Below are 15,240 nucleotides of genomic sequence, written 5' to 3'. Positions count from 1 at the left end.
TATAACTTAACCAAAAAAAAAAAAATTAAAGTAAATTACGAAAATATTCTTAAAGTAAATTATAACCGTGGTCGAATAATATGTCCAATCCAAATAATACGATCCAAATATATATATATATATATATATCAGGTCTAAACTAGAGTTCTTATTTATGAGTTGGGTCTTGATGAATAAAATGGTTTGCCATAATTTCAGACTATATATAGCAAAACATTGTGATGATACAGTTCGTGAGGATGGGACGGGTCGGACTGATTCACGCTTCTCAAGCCTATGTCCGAATGATCAAGCCTACGGGGGAACTTGCACAAGAGTTTAACGGGGAATGGGGAGTCCCCCAACGAACCCTCCGACGAGCAAGTTAAAAAGAGAAGTGGATTGTAGAGATAGACTAGAGATAGAAAAGCTTAACCTTCTTCTTGTCTTCAACGTCGGCTTATATCCTCCGGTAATCATTTCGTTGTCCCTTCCGACTTGTCACCTTGGCCGAAAGTCTATGCTGTAGCTTACCTTGTTCAGGGTGAGGGCGTGCTGTCCTGACGGAGAGGGGTTATCGCAATAAATGCTGTAAGGGGCCTCATTAATAGTGATGTGCCATGGCAATAACTTTGCAGATCTTTGTCTGTTGATGTGGCTTGCCCTTCTCTCGCTACGTGTCTTGATGTCATTGGTTCTTATTGCTATGTGGGGTTTCAGCAGTGCTGGGCTTCATTAATTGGATTATGTATTGGGCCCTAAGTGGTGGGCCTGGGTTGTTCATAGTGGGCTGTAGCCTTTATAGGCCTACCCATGTCAGTAGTCCCCTATTCCCAAGTGCAGTTTTAGTCCAACGAAGTGAATAATGAAGAAAATGAGGGTTGTGAGAGAGCGGTAGGATGGAGGCCGACCGAGTGGATGGACCGACCATGAGGAGGGCCAGTCGCGAAGGGTGACCGAGTGGAGGGATTGACCATGAGGAGGGCCGACTGCGGAGGGTCATCGAGTGGAAGGACCGACCATGAGGAGGGCCGGCCGCGAAGGGTGGCCGAGTAAAGGGACCGACCATGAGGAGGGTCGACCATGACGGGTGGCCGAGTGGAGGGACCGACCATGAAGAGGGCCGACTGCGGAGGGTCACCAAGTGGAGGGACCGACCATGAGGAGGGCTGGCCACGAAGGGTGGCAGAGTGGAGTGACCGACCATGAGGAGGGCAGTCCGCTGAGGGTTGCCGAGTGGAGGGACCGACCACGAGGAGGCCGATCGCGAAGGGTAGCTGAGCGGAGGGACCGACCATGAGGAGGGCCGACCACGAATGAGGAGGTGACGGGGTGCGGGGCTCGAGAAGTGGCGGGTCACGTGGTGACTTGAAGTGGAAAAGACAGGGTAGGGGAAGGGGGCAGTGAATCGTGGTCGTGCACGTGGTAGAATCACGTGGTGGGGAAGGTTAGGCGTTAAGCCAGAAGTGAAACGATAGGTCATTATGGGTGTTGCAAAGACAGTTTTGGCGGATGGTTGAAAATTTTTCAAACTGGCGAAAATTAATTGTGACCCCTGGAATACAAGCAAGCCTTGGGCTTTTGGTATTATATGTTTTACCTACCTTTTTTCAAAAAATCAAAACACTCCAAGTGTAGACTCCTTCGTTGTAAGTGATACACTCTTGCGATATTTTTTGAATTTCCTTGCGCCCGCATCCGAAGCTATCCGTAGACACCCATAGAAATGGCCCAAGAAGAAGCTGCAAATGCCAGGGTTGATCCATTGGGGGACGACGATGCGGCGGATTTGGCGGAGCAATACAGGACGGAGAGGCGAGTGAAAAGTGGGGGGGAGCCGCCGGGGCGACCTCATTCGTCCACAATGATGGTGGCGCCGACGCCAATAAGCCAGGTGGAGCCAGATCACTGGCATACAAAGGCCGATAAGTCGATCATTACTGCGAAGGAGCTAGAGGGTATGCGGGAGAAGTACCAGATTTTCGCAGAGATAGAGTTGAGACTATCGGAATCAAAGCAGAGGGCATCTGATGTTCGACCGGGGGAATTCGCCCTATACGAGGAGGCGCTAAAGGGGGGTTTGAGGTTGCCCCTACCCCGGATAGTGGTGGAGGTGTTGAACCAGTTGGAGGTAGCTCCAAGCCAACTGATGCCTAATGCGTGGAAAATCTTGCTGGCCTGTGCGAGCGCATGGTCGAAGGCGAACGGGGGGGCTGAAATGACGGTGGATGAGTTTTTTGCGTGCTACAAGGCGTCGGGGCAGCAAGAGACTTGGGTCACTTTGCAGGCGGCAGCAGGGAAGGGGTTGGTGGCGGGGTTGCCGTCATCGATAAAGGGGTGGAGGCTGCGGTGGTTCTATGTGTCTGCCAATGGAGGGGTTGGAGTGCGCACAGTTTGGAAAGTGCCCACCAAGTCTGTGGAGCCAAAACTGGGGGTAGCAGTAGAGGTGAGAGTAAAGAAGGTGAAGGAATGGAGGGAGAAGGAGGGCGCCAGATGGGACGAGCTTGTTCAGTCGTCAGCTTTGTTTGCGGCAGGGTTGGGTCCTCAGCCGATCCATGGAGACCTGGGACCGACGGAGTTAGAGGCGAGAAGGAAAGCGCAAGAGGCTGAGGATATGACCATCCTCGCCAAAGCCAGTAAGTTCAAAGAGTCCCAGGCAGACCGACTGCCGAAGCCGATCGCGAGGGAGAGGATCCGATCGCGCCCCAAACCCCTAGGGAAAAAGGACTTAGGTGGATTTGAGCCACGACCGCCCCCAGTTGATCCTTTGAAGGAGAGAGCCTACAAGGAGATGGAGGGCGTGATGGAGAAGAAGAGGAGAGTGAGGAGGAGTGAAGAGGAGCCTGCCTTAATGAGGAGGAAGGAGGCGATGACGGAGCTGACCCCCCTAGCGGGAGAAGCAGAGGGGACCCTTGAAATGGGGTTGGAGGGGGCGGCCAAAGAGGCAGAGAGTGGAGCGGTTAGCCTTGGGGAGCAGATGCAAAGTGGTGGGGTCGGCGCTGAGCCAAGGGTAGAGCCAAGGGAAGAGCCACAACCGTAGGAGGGTCTGGCACCCCAAGGAGAGGGAGGGAGGCTTGGGTTGAAGATCGCTTTTTACCACGTCCCTGCGGTGTCTGGGCGAGTGGAAGGGGAAGGGAGAGAGGCCAAGATGGCTGCAGACTGCCTCTTGGGGGTGGTAGAAGACCCAGCCGTTCGCTCGATGGCTAGTTATACTGAGGCTGAGTTGATGAAGGGGTTGTGCTCAGCCCAGATGGAGGCGACTGCCTTAGCAGGAGCCCTGTTGAATAAGGCGGCGGTGGCGAAGGGCGAATTGAAGAGGGAGAGGAAGAGGTTGGGGCAGGTGGAGGCCCAACTTGAAAATTTCAAGAGGGAGAGCATGGGTTGGAGGAGGGCTGCGCGGAGCGCGTGTGCCAGGGGGTTGGGGGAGGCTCAGAAGGCGAAGAAGATGGAGGTGCTGGCGATCGTGTAGCGCAACGTTACCGCTCGAGCCCATGCTGAGCTGCTCACGGTCAAGTTGGAGTTGGAGGACGAACGTCGCAAGGTAGTGTCGCTCGAGTTCCAGCTGGTTGGCGAGCAGAAGAAGCTGGGGGATGCTCAAAATGCCTGCATGGTCGCCATCGAGCGGTTTGAAGAGGCTATGACTAGCAATGAAGAACTGCGCGCCCAGCAGATCAAAGAAAAGGATGAAGCAGACCGGAAGATTGCTGGGCTGCAGAAGGAGCTGGAAGATGAGCGTGTTAGAGCAATGGAAGAGAAGACGAGGTTGGAGAAGGAGTTGGAGGAAGAAAAAACTAAGGCAGAGTTGGAGGAAGAAAAAACTAAGGCAGCCTCTGAAAGGGCAGCATACCCTGATCTGTACGTCGCAGCAGTAGAGCAATTTAAGGTGTCTGCTGACTTTCAGACGGCCATCGACGTTGCTATTGCCAGCAACTTGGCGAGAGAGGGGGCTGGGGGGGCTGGTCTGTCGGGGACGACCGCTGGGAGCAGGAGTGAAGACGAAGTGATCCAGAGCTTCCAGCGGTCGGACTTCTACAAACACGAAATGGCTGAATTCTGGGACAATGGCTGGAAGATGTTCAAGCGTAAAACAGAAGAGCTGTTCCTAGACATAGACTTCAGCAGTGTTAGAATAGACGAAAACGACGTGGCTCAGACCCCCCTAGATGAGGGCATTGAAGAGGAAGATCTCGCCTCAAGTGAAGAAGAGGAGTGAGTGGAGTGGAGAAAATATGTACTTAGAGTTTTGGTTTTTTTTTTTTTTGGAATGGTTGTAATAAACTTATGTACAAGTTTGTGAATAAATAAAATTTTGAGTCATGTTTTCATGCTATTGCTTTTGTTTGTGCTTCTGAAATGAATGAGAATGGTGACTTGTATAAAGCTTGTGTATAAATCATTGTGAAGTGCAAAATGTAAGGAAAACTCAATGTAAAGTGAAGTTTAAAATGTAAGGCAACCTTAATGCAGAGTGACTGTAGGGAAAACTCAATGTAGAGTGAAGTTTAACTTGTAAGAGTGTTAAAGATGCGAAGTTTGTGAACCTCAACCCAGCAAGGAACTAGTCTGATTTGGAAAACGTTGGACTGGAATTTGACAAAGTATGGCCATTATGCTTACGATCATGAAGCTAGGGCTTGAAGTAACTTAGTCTGGCAGAGCGCGTATGGCCGCTATGCTTATGATCATGAAGTTGCAATGGTGGCTCAGACTGGCTGAGGCTTGAAGTAACTCGGTTTGGACGTGCTTTTCATGTTCAGTCTGGCTGAGGCTTTAAGTGACTCGGTCTGGCCAAGCTCTTAATGCTCGGTTTGGCTGAGGCTTTTTGTGCTCAGTCTGGCTGAGGCTTTTAGTGACTCAGTTTGGTCGAGCTCTTAATGCTCAGTCTGGCTGAGGCTTTTTATGCTCAGTCTGGCTAAGGCTTTTAGTGACTCGGTCTGGCCGAGCTCTTCATGCTCAGTCTGGCTGAGGCTTGTTGTGTTCAGTCTAGCTAAGGCTTTTAGTGACTTGGTCTGGCCGAGCTCTTCATGCTTAGTCTAGCTGAGACTTTTTGTGCTCAGTCTAGCTGAGGCTTTTAGTGACTCGGTCTGGCCGAGCTTTTCATGCTCAGTTTGGCTGAGGCTTTTTGTGCTCAGTCTGGCTGAGGCTTTAAGTGAATCGGTCTGGCCGAGCTCTTCATACTCAGTCTGGCTAAGGCTTGTTGTGCTCAGTCTAGCTGAGGCTTTTTGTGCTCAGTTTGGCTGAGGCTTTTAGTGACTCGATTTGGTCGAGCTCTTAATGCTCAGTCTGGTTGAGGCTTTTAGTGACTAGGTCTGGCCGAGCTCTTCATGCTCAGTCTGGCTGAGGCTTTTAGTGACTCGGTCTGGCCGAGCTCTTCAAGCTTAGTCTGGTTAAGGCTTTTTGTGCTCAGTCTAGCTGAGGCTTTTAGTGACTCGGTTTGGCGGAGCTCTTCATGCTCAGTCTGGCTGAGGCTTTAAGTAACTCGGTCTGGTGGAGCTCTTAATGCTCAGTCTGGCTGAGGCTTTTTGTGCTCAGTCTGCCTGAGGCTTTTAGTGACTCGGTCTGGCCGAGCTCTTCATGCTCAGTCTGGCTAAGGCATGTTGTGCTCAGTCTGGCTGAGGCTTTTAGTGACTCGGTCTGGCCGAGCTCTTCATGCTCAGTCTGGCTGAGGTTTATTGTGCTCAGTCTGGCTAAGGCTTTTAGTGACTCGGTCTGGCCGAGCTCTTCATGCTCAGTTTGGCTGAGGCTTTTTGTGCTCAGTCTAGCTGAGGCTTTTAGTGACTCGGTCTGGCCGAGCTCTTCATGCTCAGTCTGGCTGAGACTTTTTGTGCTCATTCTGGCTAAAGCTTTAAGTGATTCGGTCTGGCCGAGCTCTTCATGCTCAGTCTGGCTGAGGCTTTTTGTTGCTCAGTCTGGCTGAGGCTGCAATCAAAGCGTTATTGGAATACCACAGATAACTGAAATATAAGCTTGCTGTCATACAAAGTGTAGTTCATTGGATCATAAATTTACACCATAAAAGGAGAAAATGAAAACATTCAAGTGTGCAGATTGTCAAAAAGAACATACAGTAATTGGACAATACAAAAGTACAACTTTTATTGAAAATAGCGCTTCAAATGCTCAGCGTGCCAAGGATGGGGGAGGTCTCGACCTTCCATGTCCTGAAGTCGATAAGTGCCCGGACGTGGTCTGGCTTTCACAACGTAAGGTCCCTCCCACTTGGCTGCTAGTTTGCCCTCAGTCGAATTTTTGGTGGCAAGAGTTACTTCTCACAAAACAAGGTCCCCCACGGCGAATTCTCTCAGTTTCACTTTGCTCTTGTAGTGTGTTCTCATTTTCTGTTAATATGAGGCCCGTCTGATAGCGGTGGTTTCTCGGAGTTCTTCGATCTGATCTAGGTCTGCCTGACGCAGCTCTTCGGTTAGTTCTGGATTCCGGTGTAAAACCCTTGGGGTTGGCAGACCGACTTCCACTGGAATGACCGCCTCAACGTCGTATGTTAGGCGAAAGAGGGTCTCCCCAGTGGGAGTCTGAGCGGTGGTGTGGTAAGCCCAGAGTACACTGGGTAATTCCTCAGCCCAAAGTCCCTTAGCAACTTCCAGCTTGGTTTTGATGATCTTCAGGAGAGAACGGTTGATGACCTCGACTTGGCCATTGGCTTGGGGATGACCTGGGGAAGAGAAACATGGCTGGATTTGGAGTTCTACACAGAATTTCCTAAACTTGGCGTTGTCGAATTGTTTGCCGTTATCGGAGACGATGGCTTGAGGGATGCCGAACCTGCATACGATTGACTGCCAGATGAATCGGGTTGTGTTCCGCTCAGTAATGGTAGCAAGGGGTTCTACTTCCACCCATTTAGTGAAGTAGTCGATGGTGACAATTGCGAATTTGGTTTGACCTCGGCCAGTGGGCAATGGGCCAACCAGGTCAATCCCCCATTTGGCAAATGGGTAGGGGCTGCAAAGCGTGATCAATTTTGTAGGAGGAGCATGGGGGATGTTGGTGAAACACTGGCACTTATCACATTTGAGCACGAAGTCTGTCGCATCCTGATTAAGAGTAGACCAGAAATAACCAGTGCAAAGTATTTTGTGGGCTAGAGACCGGGCGCCCCAATGATTACCACAGATACCCTCATGGATTTCCCTCATCATGTAGGTAACTTGAGCAAGATTGAGGCATTTGAGGTATGGGAGTGAAAAACCATGTTTGTATAAGAGGTCGTCGACAAGAATGTAGTTAGACGACTGGGCCCTGACTTTGGCGGCCTGCTGTTTGTCGTCTGGAAGTTCTCCCGTTGTCAGATACAGAAAGATGTCTTCCGTCCATGGGATAGGTTTATCTTGGAGGAAGTGAACATCCCGCAGGTTGGGGGAGATGGCTGGGTAGGACAGGTATTCAAGGCGAACATCGTGGTTGAGGTTTGACTGGTCTGCAGAAGCCAATCGGGCCATCTCATCTGCTTTGGAGTTTTCAGCTCGAGGGATGTGTTTGATGTGGAAGGTATTGAAGAGGCGAGCAAGGGGGAGAGCAATATCCCTATCTGCCCGCATGGTGTCCTCATTGGCGTCGAATTCTCCCATGATTTGCCTGACGATAAGCTGGAATCGCTAAACACTCGGATGTGGCTAACACCGATGTCTCTGGCTAGGCGGAGACCTGCTATCAGTGCCTCATATTCGGCCTCATTATTGTTTGCATCGAATAGGAAGCGAAGAGCACATTTGAAATAACCACCGTCAGGGGTGGTGAGGATGAGACTAGCCCCACTGCCTTCTTTGCGGGATGATCTGTCGACGTTGAGGGTCCAAGAATGGGGGTCTTCTGGCTCGGTAGGGGTTGGTGGAGGTGGAGGAGTTGTGGCTGGGGTGAGGTCAGTGAATTCCAGGATGAAGTCGGCAACAGCCTGTTCCTCAATTATTGTCCGAGGCCGGTAGGAGATATCAAACTGACTGAGTTCGACCGACCATTGCATAAGCCTGCCAAAAAGCTCTGGTTGTTGCATTATCTTCTTCAACGATTGGTCAGTGAGGACCACTATGGAATAGGCTTGGAAGTAAGGGCAGAGTCGTTTGGAGGCGGTGACCAAGGCCAAAGACATTTTTTCTAACAATGGGTAGTTCTGTTCTGCCCCCCGAAGAGCCCGACTGATGTAGTAGACCGGTCGCTGGACAGAGTTATTTTCCCTGGCGAGTGCTGCACTGACTACAGTGTGTGACACGACTAGATAGAGAAAGAGGGGTTCGCCCGTGATGGCTTGAGAAAGTAAGGGGGTTAGCTATGCACTGTTTCAACCATTGAAAGGCCTCTTCAAATTCTGCCGTCCATTCAAAAGTTTACCGAAGGACATTGAAGAAGGGAAGGCACTTATCCGTTGCTCGGGAAATGAAGCGGTTGATGGCGGCCACTCGGCCAGTAAGCCTCTGAACTTCCTTGACCGTTCTGGGTGACTGCATTTCGATTAAGGCCTTGATCTTTTCGGGGTTAGCCTCGATGCCCCGTTGACTAACCATGAATCCTAAGAACTTCCCAGATATTACGCTGAAGGCACATTTTTCCGGATTGAGCTTCATCTGGTACTTTCGTAGGGTGGCGAAGGTTTCTCGCAAGTTGGCCAGGTGATCGGTGGAGAGCTTGCTCTTGACCAGCATGTCATCGACATACACTTCCATGTTCCGGCCTATCTAATGATGGAAGACGGCATTGACCAACCGTTGGTAAGTGGCCCCGGCATTCTTCAACCCAAATGGCATTACACGGTAATGATAGGTGCCTTGGTCGATGATGAAGGAGGTGTGCTCCTGGTTAGATGGATGCATCAAGATTTGGTTGTATCCAGAGAAGGCATCCATGAAACTGAGTATTTGATGACCGGCCGTGGCGTCGACCAGCAGATCTATGCAAGGGAGAGGGTAGCTGTCTTTGGGGCAAGCTCGGTTGAGGTCGGAGTAGTCGACACAGAGTCGCCATTTACCATTTTTTTTACGAACCAGAACCACATTCGACAACCATCTGGGGTAGTCCACATTAGTGATGAACTGTGCCTCAATGAGTTTGTCTACTTAAGAAGCAATAAGGTTATTGCGTTCCGGGTGAAAAATGCACTGCTTCTGGCAGATTGGTCGACAATGGGGCTTAACACTGAGACGATGGCTGATGAAGGAAGGATCAATACCCGGCATATCAGAGTGAGTCTAGGCAAGCACGTCGTTGTGTTCAACCAGGAGGGTAGTGAGGTCGGCCTTGGCTTGGGGGGATAGTTGGCTGCCGATCTTGGCGGTTTTGGCCGGGTAGATGGGGTCTACGAGGACTTCGACGAGCTCCTCCACTGGTTCCCCTCTGACCAACTCATCTTCATCTCTGACATCGAGTCCTTCAATGATCATAGCCTCCTTCAGCTTGACTTCTTTAAGTGAGGCGACATAACATTCTCTGGCTACGATCTGCTCTCTCCTTACTGTTTCGACCCCAAGATCAGTGGGGAACTTGATGGCAAGGTGGTAAGTGGATGTGATAGCTTGGAAAGCATTTAGGGCAGTATGGCCAAGGATGATGATGTAGGCAGAGGGGCAGTCAACAACGAGGAAGGTGAGCAACTTTGTGGTCTGCCGCGGGTACTCGCCAATTGTGATAGGAAGATTGATGGAGCCGATGGAGGTCACCCAGTCGCCAGTGAAATTGACCAAAGGGGTTTGGAGGGGAGACAGAATTTCTTCCCCAATCTTGAGCTGGCGGAAGCAATTGAGGAAGATGATGTCCGAAGAACTGCCGTTGCCGACGAGAACTCTTCTGACCTTTTAATTGGAGAGGAGGGCGGAAATGACGAGAGGGTCGTCATGAGGATAACGGATGCCTGTGCAGTCGGCATCCGTAAAGGTGATAGGCTCAATCCACTGCCTGGGGTGCTTGGAGGGTCGGTCCAATGTGGCAACTTCTTTGTCTGAGCCCTGTCTTATTTTCTTGAGTTCTGCCCGTGGAGCCGACCGGGATGGTCCTCTACAAGCAAGCCCGCTGGAGATGACTCTGATTTCCCCAACAGGTGGGGCGGGGTTACCTTGTGCCCGAGGTTGCTGCGGAGGGTGATCATGACCTTGGTTAGGCTGTGCTGGCTGTCGGGGAGGGGTGCGTCGACGGTTGTTTCTGATGGGTTCAGTCCACTACCTCTGCTGAGAGTGAAGATCCGTGAATCGACTGAGGCGTACTTGACGAATCAGGCCCTCGACCTGATCTTTGAGGTTAACACACTCCTCGGTATTATGGCCTTGATCTTAGTGAAAACGACAATATTTGGACTGGTCTTTCCGATTGGAATAAGTCCGTGATGGTTGGGGCCATTTTAGGGGGTAGTCCCGCTGGATCTGATGTAGGACTTGTTCCATGGGGGAGTTTAAGGGGGTGTACCGCTTGAACCGGCCGGGGGGTCGAGCTGGGGCCGACCGGTCGGTTCTGGGGGGTCGGTCAGTGTACTGAGATGTTTGGTTATTGTACTAGGTATTTCTGGTTTCTGAATCTTTTCTCTTTTCTCTGGGGGTCGGGTTTTTAGTTATAGGATCTTGCCGGGCGGCTAGGGAATCTTCAGCATTCATGTATTTTTGGGCTTTGGAGAGTAGGGTTGCCATGGAGATCGGGGGGTTTTTAGAGAGAGAGAAAAGGAAGTCAGACGATCATAGACCGGCCATGAAAGCCGTAAGGATGACCTTGTCATCGTTTTCTGCTACTTGCAGGGCTTCGGTGTTAAAGCGGGTAACGAAGCTGCGTAGTGACTCCCCCTCGATCTAACGGATGTTGAGGAGTTGGGTTGCCGGACGCCGCTGGCGCTGGGCTCTAATGAAATGGCTGAGAAAAGAGTCACTGAGGTGCTAGAAAGTGGAGAGAGAGTTTGCTGGCAGTTGACTAAACCAAAGTCGAGCTGACCCGTTGAGTGTCACGGGAAAAACCCGGCACATGATTTCGTCGGGGAAAGCATGGAGGACCATGAGGGTCTTGTAGGTCTCCAAGTGGTCGACTGGGTCCGCTGTACCGTCAAAAGAGTCAATGGTGGGCATTTTGAACTTGGGGGATAGAGGTTTATCCCGGATGGAGGCAACGAATGGCGAGTTTGCTGTGGTAGAGAGTTTATGCTGGATGTTCTACATGACCCCTTAGAGTTGGAGCTGGAGCTTCATGGCTCGGAGTTCTGCGTCCCAGAGAGGAATGTTGTCACCACCAGAGGGCAGCGGGGGCTGGACGCTACTGGCCTCTCCTTCAGGGGTTGGTGCTGGGACCGATGGATGTGGGGGTTGGGGTGGTGGATTTATATTTAGGGGAGGAGGTTGTAAGCCTTCCAAGTTGGGTGGATTAGGCTGCAATATAGTATGGCTCGGGGCTCGTTCTTGATTGGGAGGAATATCTAGAGGTGGTAGAGGAGGCATATGAAGGTTTCTTTGGAGTAGAGCATTTATCAGGGCTTGGTTTTGCTCGGCCATGCAGTTAATGCTGTTGGTAAGCTCGATGAAATACTGTGGTGGGTTGTTTGGATTGGGGGGGTCAGCTTGGTGGTCAGCAGCGTTATGGTGAGAAGCCATGGATCTAGTCGTGACCATACACTTTGATGGGTAGCAAGAAAAGGTTGTTGGGACAGGGTTTCCGGCGACCATGAGCACAACTGGCGCGCGGAGTAAAGCGTTCCCACAGACGACGCCAATTGATGATACAATTCGTGATGATGGAACGGGTCGGACTGATTCATGCTCCTCAAGCCTATGTCCGAATGACCAAGCCCACGGGGGAACCTGCACAAGAATTCAATGGGGAATGGAGAGTCCCCCAGCGAACCCTCCGACGAGCAAGTTAGAAAGAGAAGTGGATTGTAAAGATAGACTAGAGATAGAAAAACTTAACCTTCTTCTTGTCTTCAACGTCTGCTTATATCATCTGGTAATCATTTCGTTGTCCCTTCCGACCTGTCACCTTGGCCGAAAGTCTATGCTGTAACTTACCTTATTCAGGGTGAGGGCGTGCTGTCCCGACAGAGAGGGGTTATCGCAATAAATGCTGTAAGGGGCCTTATTAATGGCGATGTGTCGTGGCAATAGCTTTGCAGATCTTTGTCTGCTGACGTGACTTGCCTTTCTCTCGCCACGTGTCTTGATGTCATTGGTTCTTATTGCTATGTGCGGTTTTAGCAGTACTGGGCTTAATTAATTGGATTATCTATTGGGCCCTAAGTGGTTGGCCTGGGTTGTTCATAGTAGGCTGTAACCTTTCTAGACCTACCCGTGTCACATTGTTTTGTCTTAGATTTATGAAATATTAATATACACACGGCTCTTTATTATTGGCTTTTTAATTACATTATTTTTAAAATCGCTTAAATCATGGCTTATACACACACAAATCTACGACTATTATTATATAAAACAAAATGTTGTTGAGTTGGTGAGGTTTAAAAGTCTTAATGAAAATTTACCAAATTATTAAACTTATAAATTATAAAAAAACACATCACGAGAGTTGTTGATTTGTTCAATATGATAATATTGTTTGCACATTTAATTTTTATAAGTTAAATCTAAATAAGAACCTAAAAAATTAAGAATGGCTTGAATTATATTGCAAAAATTTAACTTGTTACCAAATAACAAGCTTAATTATTAGTATTTTAATTTTGATTTTATAATTAAAAACAGAAAGTAAAGTTTGATGTGTATTTCGAATAGCTTGAACACTAAAGAAAAAACAAAAACAAAAAATTGTCACGTTGATGATTCATTTAATTATCTAACGAAAATAAAAAAGCGCCATCTTTGATTTTAAAAAAGTTGAGTTTTTTTGTTTTTTTGTTTTTTTTTTTGTTTTTAGTGAATTTTTATAAATATTTTACGTATTTTATTTTTATTTTTTAGATATACCTAATTTAAATACACTTAAAAAATATAATATTTGTGAAAAAACTGTGAAAAATTCACTGAATACAAAAAATATAAAAAAAATGAAAATTCAATACATTTTCTTATTTTATTGTATTTAATGGATTTTTTAAAATATTTTTGTACAAATTTTTACTTTTTAAGCATATTAAGATTAAGTGAATCTAAATTTTTCTTTTAAAAAAATGATTAAAATATTTTTAAAAATATTAAAAAGTATAAAAATACGAATTGAAAATTTAGAGGGCTATTTTTAAAAGCTGAAAACCAAACGTAATATTCAAACTCTCCTTTTAAGTTGTTAAAAAAATAAAAATAAGTGATTTAAAATAAAATTTAAATATCATTGTTTAAAAAAAATTAAACTAAACTATTTAAAGCAAAAAATTAGTTATATTTTTTTTTTCCTAAAAGAATTTTCGAGCATAGCACTGGTTGAATTCGTGAATAGTAAATGTAGAAAATTACTCCAAAGTATCTACTATAATTCAATTAAAAATCTTTAGCTAATTTATCAACTAGTATAGGCTTTTGACATCGTATTGGATCATTGGCTAGGAAGAGAGGATGTTACACACTTTACTAGTGATGCTAAGAACCTATCAGACTTTTAATCATTTCAAGGAAATCACATCGTAGGCAACTTTTGATTGAGAGGAGGATAGAAAACTAAAATCCTCTACTCCAGAAAAAAATTATATACTGTTCTTGAAATAAATCTAGATGTTATTTAATTTATTTTTTTATTAATTAAAATAGTGGAATTTAGTATTTTTATCTAAGTTTCTTCAAGATAAATGGTGTATCATAAATCTAGCAATAAAGATAAGTTGTACAAAAAAATCTATTCAATTAAATATCACTAGACACGTGAAAAAATTATATTATTTTTTTTAATAAATAGATGGTACCTATGAGTTAAACTATATATTTTATAAAAGAAAATATGATTTGTTCATCTAATAATCAATAACTAAAAGTAGGAGCGTAAATTTAGTCCGACCCGAGCTCGAGCTGGTCCATGTTGGGTCGCGCGGGCTCCTGCCAAAATTTGGGCTGGGTTGGACCGGCCCATGAGCTAGGAAATTAAGCCCATGCATAGGGGGTATTCAGGCCTCAAGTGGGACGGGCCGACAAGCCTGGGCTGGTGCTTAGGCCGGGTCTGAGCATATTTATTTTTATTTTTTTCACTAAAATTTTATTTTTTTCAACTAAAAATGACACTAGGTCTCGGGCTGAGTTTTGAGTGGATCTTGAGTGGGAAGATGGGCTGGGCCACGGGTCGAGCCAGGCGGGTCGGGTTCCCGGGCTGGACCAGACTTCAAAATGACAACCCAAACCCAGGATTTCGGGCCTAACCGAGTCGGACCCATCTCAAATCGCTGACTATTTTTATACCCTTAACTAAAAGTTAATTTTTTACACAAATAATATTCAATGCAAGATTTACTTGATAAACCATACAGATACTTATTGTGAGTTTGAAAAAGAAGTCACAAAATGGAATATATAGAAGTATAACAGATAATGACACAAAGAGAAGCCACTTCAAATAGTCTCTCAAACTCAATTGAGTCAAGTCGATCAACCAAAGGAACTAAATATTTAACATATTTGCTTTAAAAAATAAAAATAAAAACAACTTTTAATGCTACACAGTATGAATCCACATGCTACATGGTCCCAAAGTCAAAATAGTGAAAGCACTAGTAGGTAAGGTGATCATGGGCTGCATTAGTAAAGCACAAACGCCTTTAGAAAACGTACCTTACTATTATTTAAAAAACGCTTTATTATTATTTAGGGGGATCTACATATCACCAATTTAGTCACTCTTAATTGTGCACTGATGGCTAGACACGATCATGTGACAATAACGTGGGATAAAATAATATTTTATATATGTGATGTGGATTATTATTATTTTTTTCTATGATCACAAAGATGATATTTGCAACGAAAGAAATGAAATACAAATTATTTAAAAAATATAGGTGTTGATTTCCAATCACACAATTAAATGAGAAATTCAGTTGGAGAGTATCGGCAAAATAGATTAAGCCCAACAATCTGCACAAGAAGATAAGAATACTGCGGTAGTTTGTCCACCCGGAGGTACTCTGACGATCAAGTCAGTAAACAAACATTTCTCAAAGATAACCAATAGTGCTTAACTCACAAGAAAGAACATAAAAACATATCTTTGACTCACGAGGGTGTCTGATTTTTATAGCCAGCACTAACATGATCTCTGTAGAAGCCTAGTTTCAATGGACTCCGGCTCAATGTTCATCTAGGACTCCTAGCCAAATAGAGATAAACTCCTTAAGAGCGTTATCTTTATCCAGAC

General features: G+C 46.6%; 1 protein-coding gene across 1 annotated transcript; it reads right to left on the bottom strand.

The window, feature by feature from the left end:
- Positions 1-4,437: 4,437 nt before the first annotated feature.
- Positions 4,438-7,565, bottom strand: LOC145800698 (uncharacterized). The gene is made up of 2 exons (XM_082890427.1): positions 7,106-7,565; positions 4,438-4,451 (listed from the first exon to the last, which is right to left on the bottom strand). Exons 1-2 carry the CDS (start codon positions 7,563-7,565, stop codon positions 4,438-4,440), a joined length of 474 nt encoding a protein of 157 aa, XP_082746553.1.
- Positions 7,566-15,240: the final 7,675 nt, after the last annotated feature.

This window comes from Camellia sinensis, chromosome 10 (genome assembly GCF_055761805.1).
Source record: "Camellia sinensis isolate YWXY chromosome 10, ASM5576180v1, whole genome shotgun sequence".
NCBI classification, from domain to species: Eukaryota; Viridiplantae; Streptophyta; class Magnoliopsida; order Ericales; family Theaceae; genus Camellia; species Camellia sinensis.
This window is presented reverse-complemented; position numbering and strand designations above follow the sequence as displayed.